This window comes from Thamnophis sirtalis, unplaced genomic scaffold (assembly GCF_051295495.1).
Source record: "Thamnophis sirtalis isolate CommonGarterSnake01/CBP01778 unplaced genomic scaffold, rThaSir2_p1.2 scaffold_3, whole genome shotgun sequence".
Taxonomy (NCBI): domain Eukaryota; kingdom Metazoa; phylum Chordata; class Lepidosauria; order Squamata; family Natricidae; genus Thamnophis; species Thamnophis sirtalis.
The window spans coordinates 21,369,294-21,386,196 of record NW_028261383.1 but is presented as its reverse complement, the minus strand read 5'-3'; the positions used below and the strand labels follow the sequence as shown (position 1 = coordinate 21,386,196).

Sequence of the window (16,903 nt, the reverse complement as noted above, 5' to 3'; positions counted from 1 at the left end):
GCTGACAATCTGCAGCACCTAACTTTGTTCCTGCTGGCAAATCATTTGATCCACATAATTCTAATCAATCAGTTAAAAGAGTTTTCCAAAAGGGGGAAAAAGGGTTTTGCACTTTGGAAACCTCCCAAAACGGCCCATTTTTGGCAAAAACGAGCCCGCTTTTTTTAAAAATAAAAGGCATAAATAGCCTAGGGGGGGCTTGCAGAGTGCTCCTAGGGGGCTGGCGGGGGGGAAACTAGCAAAAAGTCCCATTTTTCACAAAAAATGTGACTGTTTTTTTTGTAAAAAGAAATAGCATGCATAGCCTTCTGGAGGCTTATAGAGTGATGCTGGAGGCTGGGGGGGGGCAAAAACGGCCCATTTTTTGCTCATTTCTGCCCTCCCCAGCCCCCAGGAGGCCCCAGAAAGCATCCATAAGGGTATTCACAGCCATTTTGGTGAAGGCAAAAAATGCTGTATTCAGTGCATAAGGCACAGCCACATTTTCAGCCTCTTTTTTGAGGAAAAAAAGATGTGTCTTATACTCCGAAAAATACGGTAGCTGTTTTCTTCAAGTACAATATCGGGCCCCAGGCACCCGCACTAAAGTTCTTACAGAAGACTTGGTTAACTCCCAAATGCAGAATAAGGAAGAGGAAAGGAGCAAAGAGCCAAAAAAAACCCAGTTAAAGTCACATAAAAAGTGGCAGTCCATTCAGAACAACATTTCCTTCCCAGACAAGGCAACGAGAGGGAAATGTAACAATAGAGAAGCCGCATGAAAAGTCAGGAAGGCATTCCCCCCTCCCCCCCCAATTACAACAATCATATCGCTCACTACAAACCCAATGGATTGTTTTTAGAATTCATATGAACAGACTTAATTACGGATGTTGGAATACCAGAAGTGCAATACTAAATTCCCTAAGGCAGCTTCTTCACTGTCACAGGGGTCTGATTGATCTCCATTCTGTCGAGTGGCTCCCTGAGGCCCCAAATTGGAAGCGGATTCTCCTGTTTTTCAAACAACCCACCATACCACAGATGCTATTCAAGATGAAGGCACATTTAGCCTCCTTTCAAATCTTTCCCATCAGAATATTCGGTGAGGAAAGGGTTACTCCGTTAATTGTTAACATGAGAGCTCCCAAGGTGGCTGTCTCCTCCTCATTTTCAACCTTGGGAAAGGGAGAGAAAGACAGTGGGACTCAACCAGCCTTGTCCGGTGAAGAGATTCTTAACAGCACAGAAACTGGTCTCATTAATGCTTTTGGTGCTCTCCCAAGGAAAGAACAAGACAATATATTATTCAAGTTAGAAAATTTAAAGAAATTTTTATTGGTCACAGTAGACACAGCAGAGCCGCTTATAGATCTTGTCCCCCCAATAATTGAGCCTCTCACTTCTCTCACACTCGGCTATTGCAGGCAAAACAAGCTGGTCCTTAACTTTGATAAATCAAAAAAATTAGTTTTTGCTAAAAGGCCTAGCCAATACCCCTGGAAAATATAAGGACATCATTTGGAACAGGTTAGAACATTTAGATACCTTGGGGTGGTTTTCCACTCGCAAAGGGCATGGAAGGCACACCTGGATCATACATTGCAAGCAACCAATAGGTCCTCAAACGCAATTAAACACATTTTTTACACAGGCGGAGGTCATTTAGTACCTGCTGCCTTAAAACCTTTGAGACCAAAACATTGGCACAAATTCTGTATGGGGCACAAACAGGAATCCTTGCAGAGAAAGACTTGCTAGAAACCATACAAACCAAATTCCTGGGAGCCATCTTAGCTGCACCCAAAGGAACTCCAAATGCCCAGTTAAGAATTGAGCCAGGCATGCCTCAAATTCAGGTAAGAGCGTGGAAGATGATGATCATTCATTGGCTTAAAATGCATTTCTTTCCAGAGGGACTGTCCCCCACTAGTTTGAGATTTGAGAAGTTTATTTATATGCCGCCCTTTTCCCTGGGGGGACTCAGGGCGGCTTACAACTCGAAAAAAGGGGGGGAAAACAAACATTTAACACGTAGGACAGTACGTCATTAAAAAAAAACACAACATTCATATCATTCGGGTGGGTTACAGTCTTTAGCCCCAGGCCTGACGGGCTAGCCAGTTTTTGAGGGCTGTGCGGAAGGTCTGGAGGGTGGTGAGGGTGCAAATCTCCACGGGGAGATTGTTCCATAGGGTCAGAGCTGCCACCGAGAAGGCTCTCCTCCAAATGGTTGCCAGTCGACATTGAATGGCTGATGGAACTCGGAGGAGGCCTAATCTATGGGATCTAATAGGTCGAGTGGAGGTGATTGGCAGTAGGCGGTCTCTCAAGTACCCAGATCCACTACCATGAAGGTCTTTATGGGTGACAAGTAGCACCTAGTGTTGACTGACATCCTCCCCTCCCCCTGGAAATAGGCAATTGATCACAAGCTGGGCTCTTATGGGCTGTCACTAGTATTCTTAATGTCTCTAGGCTTTGATCAAACAAAGCAAGTAGTAATCAATAGAATGAAGGACATGGAATTCCAAGAAGAACTAAATAGGCTGTCTTTCCACAGTAGGGACAGAATCAAACAGGGTGTGAGGGAATTTGCAAGATATCTAAATGACCTGATCTACCCAAAACAAAGAATAGCTTTCTTCAGAGCCAGATTTAACATTGTTCCTTCAGCACTTCTCCAGGGCAGGTATAAGAGAACACCAATAGCAGAACAGCTTTGTATATGTGGTAAAGAAGTTGAAGATATCTCATATTTTCTGTTACACTGTGAGCTATTCTGAGTTTGTAGGTCTGCATATGTTCTCCCCTTATTAGAGAGATTGCCAGGGAGGGCGGACAATTTTTATGTAGGCTTTCTTCTCCAGGACACAAACCCGGCTACCACGTATGCCGTGGCAAAATTCTGTGATGCTGAAATGTCCACAAGAATTTGAGTTGTCATCTTGTACCAATTATTTGGACATATCTCTAAAAATTTCTGGACCATTGTTTTTACTCCCATACTTATCGGCTTTTCACCCAGGTAAACCAGGGAGCGACCCGAACGATTTGAGAACATGTATGTTATTGTCCACTTTTAACGTCAATACTTTTTAATTATATTTTAATGTCAGTAGTTTTTAACATATTGTAAAAAGCAATGCGTATTGCTGGTCTTTGACCATAATAAAGATTTATACTTATACAGGTGTGATTGGACAAAGAAAATGGAAAATATAAATTTGATAAAGATGTACTGTGTTTGTGTGTGTGTGTGGTTTTTGTTTTTTTTTTGGTTCTCAAGTCTTTTTCTCTCCACAGGATCCCTCCAACCTTTGACCTCTCCCATAGGGTCCATATAGGCATTTCTTTCCTCCACAAAGTCCCACCGGCCTTTCCCTCCCCACAAGGTCCCCACAGATCTTCTCCTCCCTCACAGGTTCCCCAGAGGCCTTTTCCCCACCCACAGGTTCCCCAAAGGCTTCCCCCTCCCGCAGCATCCCCACAGACCTTAGGTCTGACTTCCACCCCACCAAGCCTCACAGCCTCCTCTTCCAAGGTCTCCGAAACTCAAGTTGGTGAAGAAGGCCAGGACACGCATCCCAGGGCCACATGGCTATGTCCTGGAAGCAGCCATTTTTTCAGTGTGCCTGGGATTTAACCCTGGGCCATGTGATGGGCTTTTGTAAGCAACTGCTATTTTGTCACACCTGCCTCTGGACCAAAATGGCAGTTGCTTCTGTGTCATTTTCACACAGGAGAGGGAGAATACTTTATCTCAAGCTACTGAGGAACAACAGGAGGCTCATTCGCAATAACTATTTATTTAAACATTAACAATTAAATTGACAGCATGAATGGGGCTTCCTCTGTCTGACAGCTATTTATACCTCCAGCTGTCCGACAGATAGCCAATCGGAAGCCTGCGATTCTACCAGCAGCCTGCCGGTGCATCAGAGCCAATAGGATTTCTCCCGGCTCTTTTATAGCTGTGCAGTCACGCCCCCAAAGACTTAAGAGAGAAACTACTCTGTTTCGAAGGGGCAGGGCTTCAGGAAGGCAAAAAATGCTGTATTCAATGCATAAGGCGCACCCACATTTTCAGCCTCTTTTTTGAGGAAAAAAAGATGCGTCTTATACTCCGAAAAATACAGTAGCTGTTTTCTTCAAGTACAATATCGGGCCCCAGGCACCCCCACTAAAGTTCTTACAGAAGACTTGGTTAACTCCCAAATGCAGAATAAGGAAGAGGAAAAGAGCAAAGAGCCAGAAAAAAACAGTTAAAGAGTCACATAAAAAGTGGCAGTCCATTCAGAACAACATTTCCTTCCCAGACAAGGCAACGGGAGGGAAATATAACAATAGAGAAGCCGCATGAGAAGTCTTGCTAGAAGAGGTCATTTAATACCTGCTGCCTTAAAACGTTTTGAGACCAAAACATTGGCACAAATTCTGTATGGGGCACAAACAGGAATCCTTGCAGAGAAAGACTTGCTAGAAACCATACAAACCAAATTCCTGGGAGCCATCTTAGCTGCACCCAAAGGAACTCCAAATGCCTAGTTAAGAATTGAGAAAGGCATGCCTCAAATTCAGGTAAGAGCATGGAAGATGATGATCATTCATTGGCTTAAAATGCATTTCTTTCCAGAGGGACTGTCCCTCACTAGTATTGACTGACATCCTCCCCTCCCCCTGGAAACAGGCAATTGATCACAAGCTGGGGCTCTTATGGGCTCTCTCTAGACTTTGATCAAGCAAAGCAAGTAGTAATAATCAATAGAATAAAGGACATGGAGTTCCAAGAAGAACTAAATAGGCTGTCTTTCCACAGTAGGGACAGAATCAAACAGGGTGTGAGGCAATTTGCAAGATATCTAAATGACCTGATCTTTCCAAAACAAAGAATAGCTTTCTTCAGAGCCAGATTTAACATTCTTCCTTGAGCACTTCTCCAGGGCAGGTAGACTTAGAGTTGTCATCTTGTACCAATAATTTGGACATATCTCTAACAATTTCTGGACCATTGTTTTTACTCCCATACTTATCGGCTTTTCACCCAGGTAAACCAGGGAGCGACCCGAACGATTTGAGAACATGTATGTTATTGTCCACTTTTAACATCAATACTTTTTAATTATATTTTAATGTCAGTAGTTTTTAACATATTGTAAAAAGTAATGCGTATTGCTGGTCTTTGACCATAATAAAGATTTATACTTATACAGGTGTGATTGGACAAAGAAAATGGAAAATATAAATTTGATAAAGATGTACTGTGTTTGTGTGTGTGTGGTTTTTTTTTTTTTTTTTGGTTCTCAAGTCTTTTTCTCTCCACAGGATCCCTCCGACCTTTGACCTCTCCCATAGGGTCCATATAGGCATTTCTTTCCTCCACAAAGTCCCACCGGCCTTTCCCTCCCCACAAGGTCCCCACAGGCCTTCTCCTCCCTCACAGGTTCCCCAGAGGCCTTTTCCCCACCCACAGGTTCCCCAAAGGCTTCCCCCTCCCGCAGCATCCCCGCAGACCTTAGGTCTGACTTCCACCCCACCAAGCCTCACAGCCTCCTCTTCCAAGGTCCCCGAAACTCAAGTTGGTGAAGAAGGCCAGGACACGCATCCCAGGGCCACATGGCTATGACCTGGAAGCAGCCATTTTTTCAGTGTGCCTGGGATTTAACCCTGAGCCATGTGATGGGCTTTTGTAAGCAACTGCCATTTTGTCACACCTGCCTCTGGACCAAAATGGCAGTTGCTTCTGTGTCATTTTCACACAGGAGAGGGAGAATACTTTATCTCAAGCTACTGAGGAACAACAGGAGGCTCATTCGCAATAACTATTTATTTAAACATTAACAATTAAATTGACAGCATGAACGGGGCTTCCTCTGTCTGACAGCTATTTATACCTCCAGCTGTCCGACAGATAGCCAATCGGAAGCCTGCGATTCTACCAGCAGCCTGCCGGTGCATCAGAGCCAATAGGATTTCTCCCGGCTCTTTTATGGCTGTGCGGTCACGCCCCCAAAGACTTAAGAGAGAAACTACTCTGTTTCGCTAATTTTATACTGTGCAAACTACATTAAGGGATATTGGATGCACTGAAAATGATGGCTGCCTCCCGGAGGTCTCCAAAAGGTAAGTGTTTGATGGGTGAGGGGTGTGTAGGGAATAGGCCTAAGGCCCAATTTAAAAAAGCAATGTAAAGTTTCAAATGAAAAGGCTATTCTGCCTTACAGGTGAACCTGATGGAGAAGAACTGTAGGAATATTGATTTGAATAGAAAAGGGATTGTGGCTTTTGTTAAGTCCTTGTGGTTATGACCACGGGGCGTCAATCAAAGAAAAAAATAGTTTTTATTGGTTCCGACAAGAGTGCTGTCTGGCGGGAGAATTGCAGCCATCAGAATGCTTAACCATCTGACCGCTATGCTACAAATAGCTGTCAGATGGAAAGAGAATTGTTCTAAGCTTTTATTGTGGTTGTCAATAAATGCGTTAACGGTTCAAACATCTCTGTTTCCCTCATTCGCTCAGTACGAAGCAGCTTTGATGATAGGATCTCAGCTTTGATGACAGGATCTCCACGTTTATCTCCACGTTTATTAGCAACTCCTGCTGTGATCTCGTTTTCTTGGAAGTGCCTGCTTTTTCCCTTTGATGGCTTCTGGGTGATAGCAGCATGCTGACATATCTATTGTATCCCCCAAAATTGGGTAGCTTCAGTGCTGCTACGATTGTTGGGGCAAAGCAAGGCATTCAGAATGGCCTCTAACTGCCAGATGTGCAGTGAACAAGTTTAATAATAAACTTTAAAAAATTGTAACACAAAACCCTTTTCTCAATTCTTCAGTGGCGAGGTCTCCACACATACAGTGGGTTTCTAATACCCCATAATTGTTAGTCTACCTGTAATCGGTCTCTTTGGCATTCGGCACCTCATTAAGAAAGACTGGGTGAGGCTATTCACAAGTAAAAGACCTTCATCTCCAGCAATGGGATTAAAATTTACATACTCCACCACCCAAGAACAGGAGTCTACAGATTCTCAGTCATCCAGACCATGGTTGTCCCAAAGGTGCTTTTACGGGAGGGAATTGGGCTTTCTTGTTTATCTTTTTCTTTTGAAAATGTTTCCTTTCTCATCCAGGAAGCTGCTTCAGCTCTGACAGGATTATATTCCCCACTATCCTGTCAGAGCTGAAGAAGCTTCTTGGATGAGAAGGGAGACATCTTCAAAAGAAAACAAAGAAGAAAGTCTACTTGCCTCCTGAAAAAGCACCTTTGGCACATCTAAGAACAGGACATGACCTTTTAGGACATAATAGGATTAACCCACCAGCATTAGAATAGCAAAAGAGACAGAGCTCACTACATTGCACAACCCCAAACAGAAAGGAAAGGGGGGAGGACGCCTATTCTTGAAAGCTCCTGAGAGCAGGACAAGAAGGAACAGAGGGAGACACATCAGAAAGGGATCCAACCTGGAATTAAGGAGAAACTTCCTTTCAGTGAGAACAATTGATCAGTTGAAATGCTTTGTCTCCAGAAGTCTCGGCTGCTCCATCCGAGGAGCTTTTTAAGAGGAGACTGGAGAGCCTTTTGTGCGGAGTAGCACAGGGATCCCTGCTTGGAGAATTGATGGCTTCCGACTCTTATGCTGTAAGAACTTCATGAAGGTTTAGGGCTCAGCCTGTAGATAATCTTTACAAGTGTCACCTTTCACTATTTCACTTGCATCGGTTGCAAAGGTCGGTTGGTAGGAGTGGAAAATGACTTGATGGCATGTAATCAGTGCAAACGCCTTCATAGGCAGAGACGGGACGAGCCTGTTTTACCCCCTCCCATCGGGAGATGGCAGTCAAATGGGCAGCATTGGCGCCTAGAAAGCCGTGGAGGAATCTGGGGTTGAGCTTTAAGGAGTTAAAACCATCAAGTGCAGCATTGCTAGAAAGGAAGGGGAGAGAAGTGCAGGATCTACAGGATCGCTGAGGGGAGGAAGAGAAGCCGAGTGGTTTCTGGGCTCCTGAAAGAGTCGAAGCAGCAGCAGCTGGTGGGTGAGTTGAGGACAGTTTGCGGGAGAGGCTGGGAGCAAGAAAGGCTGCTTGATTTTCTCCGCAGCGTAGAAGCAGAGAAGCAACTGGAAGAAAGACAAACGCAGTTGGATGTGACCTTAGCGATCACGCAGTCCAACCCCCTGCTGAAGCATGAGAACTGAGATCATTTCAGACAAATGGCTCTCCCGTATCTCCTTCCAAGCCTCCAGGAAGGAGCACTCACAACTTGGGAAGGGAAGCCGTTCCACTGGTCGCTGTCAGGAGATTTCTTCCTATTTCTAGGATGCTTCTCTCCTTCCTTGGTTTCCATCCATTGCTTCTTGTCTTTCCTTCTGGGGCTTTGCAAAAGAAGTTCATTTTCTCTTCCTTGTGGCTGCGCTTCAAGTATTGGAACATGTCACCTCTAATCCTTCTTTTCACCAGACTGGACCTACCCAATTCCTACAACTGTTCTTCATGTGTTTTCACATCAAGCCCTGGGTCATGTTTGTTGCTCTTTCGTGTCTTCTCTTCAAAGGAACCTTCCTGTTCATAAGTATTAAATCCAGTATAGCTGAGCCTCTAATTATCTTTTGCATGACAGAGTTGTCAGGTTCCTCACAAACCTCTAAGAAGCAACTGCACAGCCATTTATCCAGAATGGTATGGGCTTTCCTGACCTAGCAGTGAATTAGTCTAGGGCCATGATAGTGAACTTATGCCACGCGTGTCACAGGTTGCATGCGGAGCCATTTGTTAGGGCACATGAGGCGTTGTCCTGTCAGCTTACTTCAGCCTGGTGGGGGATAGTGAAATCTCCTGAGGGCAAAAAAACACCGAAAATAAAGCCTCAGGGAGGAGTGGAGGCCATTTTCGCCCTCCCCAGGTTCATAGAAAGCCTCTGGAGCCCGGGGGGGGGGGAGAAAATGGGTGCATCACATGGCAAAAGCAAGAGGGAGATCGGGGGTTGTGCTCATAGAATTATGGGTGTGGCCATGGCCACTCACGACCCCCTTGAACTCCCCTGAGTTTTGTCACATGATGGGAAAAATGTTAGCCATCACTGGTCTAGTGTCTAAATCTAGAAGATCTCCAAGATCCCTTCCAACTCTATTGTTCTGATATGGACCTGCTGGTTTTTTGGCAGTAATATTGGAAATCCCCAAAAATCACTGGGGATTTTTCCTTTTTTGTTTTTGTTTCCATGCCTAGCCAACAAGGGTGGCATTTGCCTATTGGTCAGTCAGCAGTTCCTGTGGTTATGAAGGTGCAAGAACAATTTGGGTTCTGTCAACCGATGCACATTTATGATGGTTTCAGCATCCCCATTTGTGACATTCTCAGCTAGGTTCTTGTCAAGCAAAATCAGTAGTGATACCAGCAGGATGTTGCCAGTCACAGTCAGGTGAAATTGTCTTTAATAACACATAGAGATTCCCTTAACAACTGCAGAGGAACAGATGTAAGTTGGCACTGTCCTATGATATCATGCTTCCTGATCTGGCTGCTTAGTGACAGAGATGCCTTTCCCAAATGGAGTCATGGAACTGAGGACTTCTGTGGCAAACCATTGACTGTAACCATTTTGGGATTTGGGCAGCTTTCAGGTAAAAAACAGATGGATTTTCCACAGCTCTATATTTGGTATAGAGCTTGGTGCTTGAGCAGGGGGTTGGACTAGAAGATCTCCAAAGTCCCTTCCATTTGTAATTCTGTTATATCCTTCCAGTGTTCAAGTATTATATTACATCCAAAGTTCTTTGCCCACTGAATTGTACAATGCTTTACTTACTTATTCTGCAAGTTTAATGTCAGGGTTCCTAGTAAAACCTTCAACCAATGAAGACTCCAATGCAGGCAATTCCACAAAGTTCCAATCTATTGAAGATGTCATATTGGCACATCTGGGAAAACCCGAATTTGTAAGCTTCTGGTTTTCCACATTCAAAAAAAGTCAGAGTTCCACCCCCCTGCACCCACATGTCCATCACACGATCCAATCACTCCACCTACCCAAGTGGAGACATCCCCCCGTCACGCCTAGCCATGTGCACGCTGAACGTCCTTGACTCCCAGAGAAAAGATGCTGTTATGGCTATAATTCTCAACCATCTCACAATCCCCCTCTCGATTGTCCAGGCACTAAATGTGGCAGTCCTAAAGATCCAAAAGAAAAGAAGGGCCCCAGGGCTGACATTCAATTTCAATAGCAGTTTATAAATCTTAGTAATAATATGTTCAACCATTCACTTCCATTTCATTTTTTACAAAATTCCATCTTTCTTTCAATTGTAAATATAGAAATCAATGGCAAACATCCTTCTGATCCAACTTGTAGATTTGCGGATAGGGGCACAATAATTGAACAATATTATTTAATCATAAGTCAACCAGTCTGGTTTTGCCACCCTTTCTTTTCTTAAAAAAGTTCCTGGGGAGACACCAAAGAGTAAAGAATGATGACTACAATCAATAGTTGCTTTCACTGTTCCCTCTAAGGTGCGTGGCTGCGCGGCCACGCACGTGGCAAGAAACCCCCGCGCAGAGGTTTCTAACTGCCGCGCAGAGATTTCTATCAAAGCAAACGTGGGGAAGTCCTTTGCAGGCGGCTAGAACTGGCCGCCCGCAAAGGACTTCCCCAGACTGGGAGAGATATTTAAAAAAAACGGCGGTCCTTCTAGCTTGCTTTGTTGCTTGGTTTGCTGCAGCGCTGGGGAGCCATGGAGAGGGCGAGTCAGAGGCAGCCCAGCACCTGGCGTTCCCCCCCCCTGCCTCGGCGGCACCGAGATGGCTCTCCTGGACATCTGACCTGCCGGTATCTCCCCCCCCCTCCGCTTTCCGCTTTCCGGAAGCCCATCGCTTTGGGCGTTTCAGGCTCTTTTCTTTCCTCCCATCCCTTGCCCTGCTTTCTGCTCGAACGGAATATCTGTTGCTGCCTCCTCCTCCCCCAACAGCACTGCCGGATTTGCTGCCCAATGCTGCGGCTGAGGTGAAGCCGCCAAAGCTCCCGCCAGCACCCCTGCTTAGGTGAGGTGTTCCGAGCAGAGGGGGAGGCACCGCCGCCGCTGCCATGGGCGGGGGCGCCTGCGGGAGCTTTGGCGGCTTCACCTCGGCTGCAGTGCTGGGCAGCAAATGTGGTGGTCCTCTTGGAGGAGGAGGGGGAGGTGGCAGGGCTGGGGTAGAGAATGCTGATAAACGGGGTTTAAACGACTTCCCAGCCAGGGAAAATGACTCTGAATGTCAAAAAGAACCAAAGTGGGTAACACTTTAATTTCACTCATCAAAATGAGGAGTGGGTCACATGGACTAAATGAACAAAAAATGTACAAGGAGGGAGAGCTAGAAGGTATGGGGAGTGGTTTCTTCATCCTTGATTTATGTCCCTGGGAAAATAAGACCTTTAGAGTCCCCTCTGCTGATAGGTATGGAGATGGCTGCGAAGTTCTTGAGATGTTTAGGAGTTATTCTGGTGGGGGGGGGGGCTCGTCGGCATCTTCAGCGGCAGCCCTGCCCCCTGTGAAAAAACCCGAAGATGGAGCAGATCCACTCAGATGATGTCACCGCAACATGACTGGAGGAGGAATTCTGGGAGTTGAAGTCCACAGTCTTAAGCTGTCAGGTTTGAAGATCCCTGTGGTTTTTTTTCCCTAAAGGGTTATGGGTGCAAGGATCTTGTAACTTGACAGCTTTAAGACTTGCATGCTTCACTGCCAGAGTTTCTGAGCCAACATGACTGGAGGAGGAATTCTGGGAGTTGAAGTCCACAAGTCTTAAAGCTGTCAGGTTTGAAGACCCCAGAGGTTTTTTTTCTAAAGAGTTAGGGGTACGAGGGTGTTGTAACAACAGCTTTAAGATTTGCGTGCTTCAAAAGCCAGACTTTCTGAGCCAACATTTTGGTTGCTAAACAGGACCGTTGTTAAGTGATACTGATATTATATAACACTTTTAATTAAGCGGCTACCTTGAATAAACATAACTTTGAGTTTCAAATAATACTGATTTCGTTGTTGTCTTAGGTGACATCTGTTAAAAAAATTCAGGTGCTCAGGCATGAAAATGTACCGCTCAAACACTGTACTTTTCCGCTCACACTGAAAAAAAATTAGAGGGAACATTGGTTGCTTTAAGCTTATCATACCATAAAAAGCTTTGCCATCAAATGCTTTATTTATGCCTGTCAAGCTCAAGGAAGCTCTTATTTTGGAGAGTCCCTCACTCTTTTTGCCAGAAAACAACAAGCATCAAAGTACAATTTCAAATCTGGTCAAGTCAAACCACTATCCTTATCACCTTGCAATAATTTATGTTTAATTTTGGGTTTTCCCCCTTGCCATATAAACCTAGAGATGTCTATCAGCCATTGTTTAAATTGAGTTTCAGTTATAATATTTCTGTAATCTCCAATGTGTCAAATGAATCATAATTAACATTAGAAGCTATTTCAGCCTTTTGGTACATTTGCTTTTTACTTGTAATGTATACTTTTTTCACACCTTCTGCAACCATTTTATAATGATTTTAAACTTACACTTTTATTTAAATCTTACAGATGAAGAGAATACTAATGAGCACTCCGGACAACTAGGAATAACCAGCAACTTTGAAAATTAAAGCAAATTGAGCCGAAAAGTAGACAGTAATGCAGGCCTTGCCCAGTGAGGAAGAAAACAGTAGCTTGAATCAAAGCTCCATGCAACAAAAGATCGCACGTATTTTTGAACCCTTCGAGAACCTCAAGGGTGGAAAAGCTCCATAGATGTGCCTGTTGTGGGAAAAGCGTACATAGCAAATCACATATTATGCATAAGAGGATCCACATTGGAGGAAAGCCATACAAATTACCTGAATGTGGGAAAATATTTAGTTAGATCAGCTGCCTTGTGGTTCATCGAAGGACCCACACAGGAGAGAAGCCCTATAACTACTCCCAATGCATGCTTGTTTTGCAAGCATGATAACTTGATGATACATCGGAGGATTCACACTGGAAAACAATTGAATGTGCTGATTGTTTGAAAACTTTCCGTCAGAATTCCAACCTAGTGGTACACTGGAAGATGCACACAGGAAAGAAATCATATCACTGTCCTGATTGTGGTAAAAGTTTCATTACAAATTCTCAGTTGGTGATACACCAGAGGACTCACACAGGAGAGAAACCCTTTGAATGTCCTGATTGTGGGAAATGTTTCAGTTGGAATTCCCACCTGGTGGTACACCAGAGGACTCACACAGGGGAGAAACCCTTTGAATGTCCTGTTTGTGGGATAGGGTTCAATCATACTTCCAGCTTGGTGGATCATCAGACTATTCACACAGGAGAGAAACCCTTTGAATGTTTAGATTGTGGGAAATGTTTCACTCGGAATTCTAGGCTGGTGGCACACCAGAGGACTCACACAGGAGAGAAACTCTTTGAATGTCCTGATTGTGGGAAACGATTCAGTTACAATTACAGGCTGGTGGAACACCAGAGGACTCACACAGGAGAAAAACCCTTTGAATGTCCTGATTGTGGGAAATATTTTAGTCTGAGTTCCAGCCTTCTGAGACACCAGAGGACTCATACAGAGGAGAAACACTTTGAATGCACCTATTGTGGGACAGGTTTCAATCAGAATTATGACCTGATGAACCACCAGAGGACTCACACAGGAGAGAAACCCTTTGAATGTTCAGATTGTGGGAAATGTTTCACTCGGAATTCTAGGCTGGTGGAACACCTGAGGACTCACACAGGAGAGAAACCCTTTGAATGTCCTATTTGTGGGAAAAGTTTCAGTCATAATTCAAGCCTGGTGTACCACCAGAGGACTCACACAGGAGAGAAACCCTTTGAATGTCTTGATTGTGGGAAAAGTTTCAGTCATAAATCCAACTTGGTGGACCACCAGAGGACTCACACAGGAGAGAAACCCTTTGAATGTCCTGATTGTGGGAAACGTTTCAGTCATAATTCCAGCTTGGTGAAACACCAGAGGACTCACACACTCAGGGGAGAAACCATATGAATGTCTACAGTGTAAAAAATGAAAAAATGGTTTGATAAAGATTGCATGCAACTAAAAAAGATATATAATATGGAGTACAGGAAAAGTAAAAATGCCACTTTTGAGGATCACACTCATTACTTAAACAGCTGAAAGGACAATATAATAATTATATTGGCTTTCTTCCCCAGAACACAAACCCGGCTACCATGTATGCCGTGGCAAAATTCTGTGATGCTGCAATGTTCACAAGAAAAAAAATTGGTTATAGAAGTATAGTTGTCGTACCAATTATTTGGACATATCTCTATCAATTTCTGGACCATTATATTTACTCCCATACTTATCAGTTTTTCACCCAGGTAAACCAGGGAGTGACCAAAACGATTTGAGAACATGTTATTATCCACTTTTAAGGTCAAAACAGAGAGGACTCACACAGGAGAGAAGAACTTTGAATGTCCTATTTGTGGGAAAGGTTTCAGTCAGAATTCCTGCCTAATGAAATACCAGAGTACTCACACAGGAGAGAAATCCGTTGAGTATCCTGATTGTGGGAAATGTTTCAGTCGGAATTCCCACCTGGTGGTACACCACAGGACAGACAGGAGCGAAACCCTTTGTCAGCATGACTTCATTCAGCAATCAGGAAAGAAACCACTCAACTCCATTTGAATTGAAATCAAGTGTACTTTTACTAATTAATAATAAACAGTTGTGAAGCAAAGCTGAGTCTGGTTAATTAGGCGCGAAAGCTAATAATATAATATATAATGCATTCCCCTCCCTTTGGCATCCCTGTGCACAGTCCAATCATATTGCCCGCAAATGTCAGGTGTGAGCTAACTTCGAAAGGCATCACCAGGATGGAATACTGGACCGTTGGCCTTGGGGGGAAACTCCCTTCCTCCACATGCGCAGTAAGGTGGTCAGTTCAGTGTCTAGCAACTTCCTCCAGCACATCAATGATTCCCCTCCCAAATACCATGCCCCCCCTCCCCGTTTAAATGGCAGCTGAAGGAGCAGCAAAGCAGAGGCTGACATCCGACCCTCCTCCAGAAAAGGGTGGTCAGACCTGCAGAAACAAAAAAAAACACAAACAAACAGACAAGCAACAAGACAGAAAAGGGGAGAGGAAGAGAGAGAGAAGAGAGAAGAATTTTTTTTTTTAGGAGAATGGTCAAATCAGGGCTTGTCAGGATAAGTAGAGTAGAACTTGTGGAGTAGACGAGGCACCCGAACATGGGACCCATCAACCCATTCGGTGTGAGAAGGGGGAAAATGCTTCCAAGCCACCAGGTACTGGATACGGTTCCGGCGTTGACGAGAGTCCAAAATCTCTCGACCTTCGAAGTGTTGCTCACCCTCAATCAAAAGCGGAGCAGGTGGAGGAGGGATAGGTGGATGCAACGACGAAGTGCAGACAGGTTTCAGGAGGTTAACATGAAAAACAGGGTAAACCCGGTTGAGGTGTTTGGGCTGCAGCTGCAGCCGGACAGAAACAGGGTTAATGACCTTGACAATGGGAAACAGGTGAACATACTTAGGCCCCAATTTCTTCGACTTCTGTGGAGTTTGAAGAAATTTGGTTGACAAATAAACTTGATCACCAACTTTGTAGTCATATGGCTTAGTCCATTTCTTATCAGCCTGTTTCTTATGAGTGCGGTGCGCAGCATCCAGAGTTTGGAGAGCTAAAGGCCAAACGCGCCGAAGGCGGTCACTCCATTCCGACAGTGACGACACTTGGGGCTGCTCAGGAGGAACCTCAGTTATGGGTACAAAATCCTGGCCAAATACTACCCGGAATGGGGTGAACCCAGTGCTGCTATACACAGAATTATTGTAAGCCACCTCCGTATGCGGCATCAAATCCACCCAATCATCTTGCTGGTAGTTGATGAAACAACATAAATATTGTTCTAGTACAGAATTAGTCCTCTCACAAGCTCCATTAGTCTGGGGGTGGTGGGCAGAGCTTAATATGCTTCCCTTAAGTCCAACTTAGTGAAAATGCGTCCCCCAATTGGGCCAGCATGTCCTTCATCAGTGGCAACGAGTAGAGGTTCTGAGATGATATCACGTTCAAGTTTTTAAAATTCACACACAATCTCAGGGCGCCATCTTTCTTCTCTCTGAATAGTACAGGAGCCGCTACCTTGGGTCTCGCCGGTTCAATGAACCCCCTCTCCAAATTCTTATCGATGAAGTTTCTCATTTCCTCCATTTCCCTAGGGGACATTGAATATACTTGGGGCTTTGGAAGCTTCACCCCAGGTAAAATATCAATGGTGCAATCAGTGGGCCTGTGGGGGGTAGTTTATCAGAAGATTTTTCACTAAAAACTCCTCTAAGATTCCAGTACTCTTTTGGTATTCTTTCCTCCCCTTTGATTCTATCCTGCCCCCTGCCTGCCAATGTGGGGCTAGTAGCGGCAGAATCTGGAGTCTCAACCTCCTGTTCATGGGGTATGTCTATGCCAATGTGCAACCAACCCTTTCTCCAGTTAATTCGACGGTTCCATTTACGAAGCCAGGGGAGTCCCAAAATAAAGGGCCGGTCCATACCAGGTGCCACAATAAAAGTTATTAACTCCCGAGGGGTCCCCATTTTCATCTCCATGGGCTCAGTAGAAAAATGAGCAGGGTTGCCTCCCGCAATAGAACCATCAATTTGGTAAAAAAAACAATAGGGGTTTTCAAAGTCCTTAATTTTAAGCCTAGTTTCTCCACCATTTCTGGACTTATCATGCAGCGGGAACATCCCAAATCAAGGAGAGCTAAAAGTTTTTCAGTTATGCCAGAAGATGGCACTCTCATCTCAATTGGGATAAGCATGGGCCCCGTTCTGGAACTTACCCAGCGATGAGATTCCTCCTCATCCGATTCGTTAGATGAGCTGGGGCTCATGCCTC

At 44.6% G+C, this 16,903-nt stretch overlaps 1 protein-coding gene across 3 annotated transcripts in view; it reads left to right on the top strand.

The window, feature by feature from the left end:
* LOC148047493 (uncharacterized) overlaps window positions 1–14,716 on the top strand; it is a 38,391-nt gene extending 23,675 nt beyond the window's left edge. For 2 of the 3 annotated variants that reach the window (XM_087711563.1, XM_087711561.1), the window contains exon 2: window positions 12,549–14,716. In XM_087711563.1, coding sequence (XP_087567689.1) covers window positions 13,057–14,010 — 954 coding nt within the window. In that variant the 5' untranslated portion in view covers window positions 12,549–13,056 and the 3' untranslated portion in view covers window positions 14,011–14,716. Of the gene's footprint in view, window positions 1–7,947; window positions 8,021–12,548 lie in introns of those variants that run through there. The other variant, XM_087711562.1, reaches the window with a different exon arrangement.
* Window positions 14,717–16,903: the final 2,187 nt, after the last annotated feature.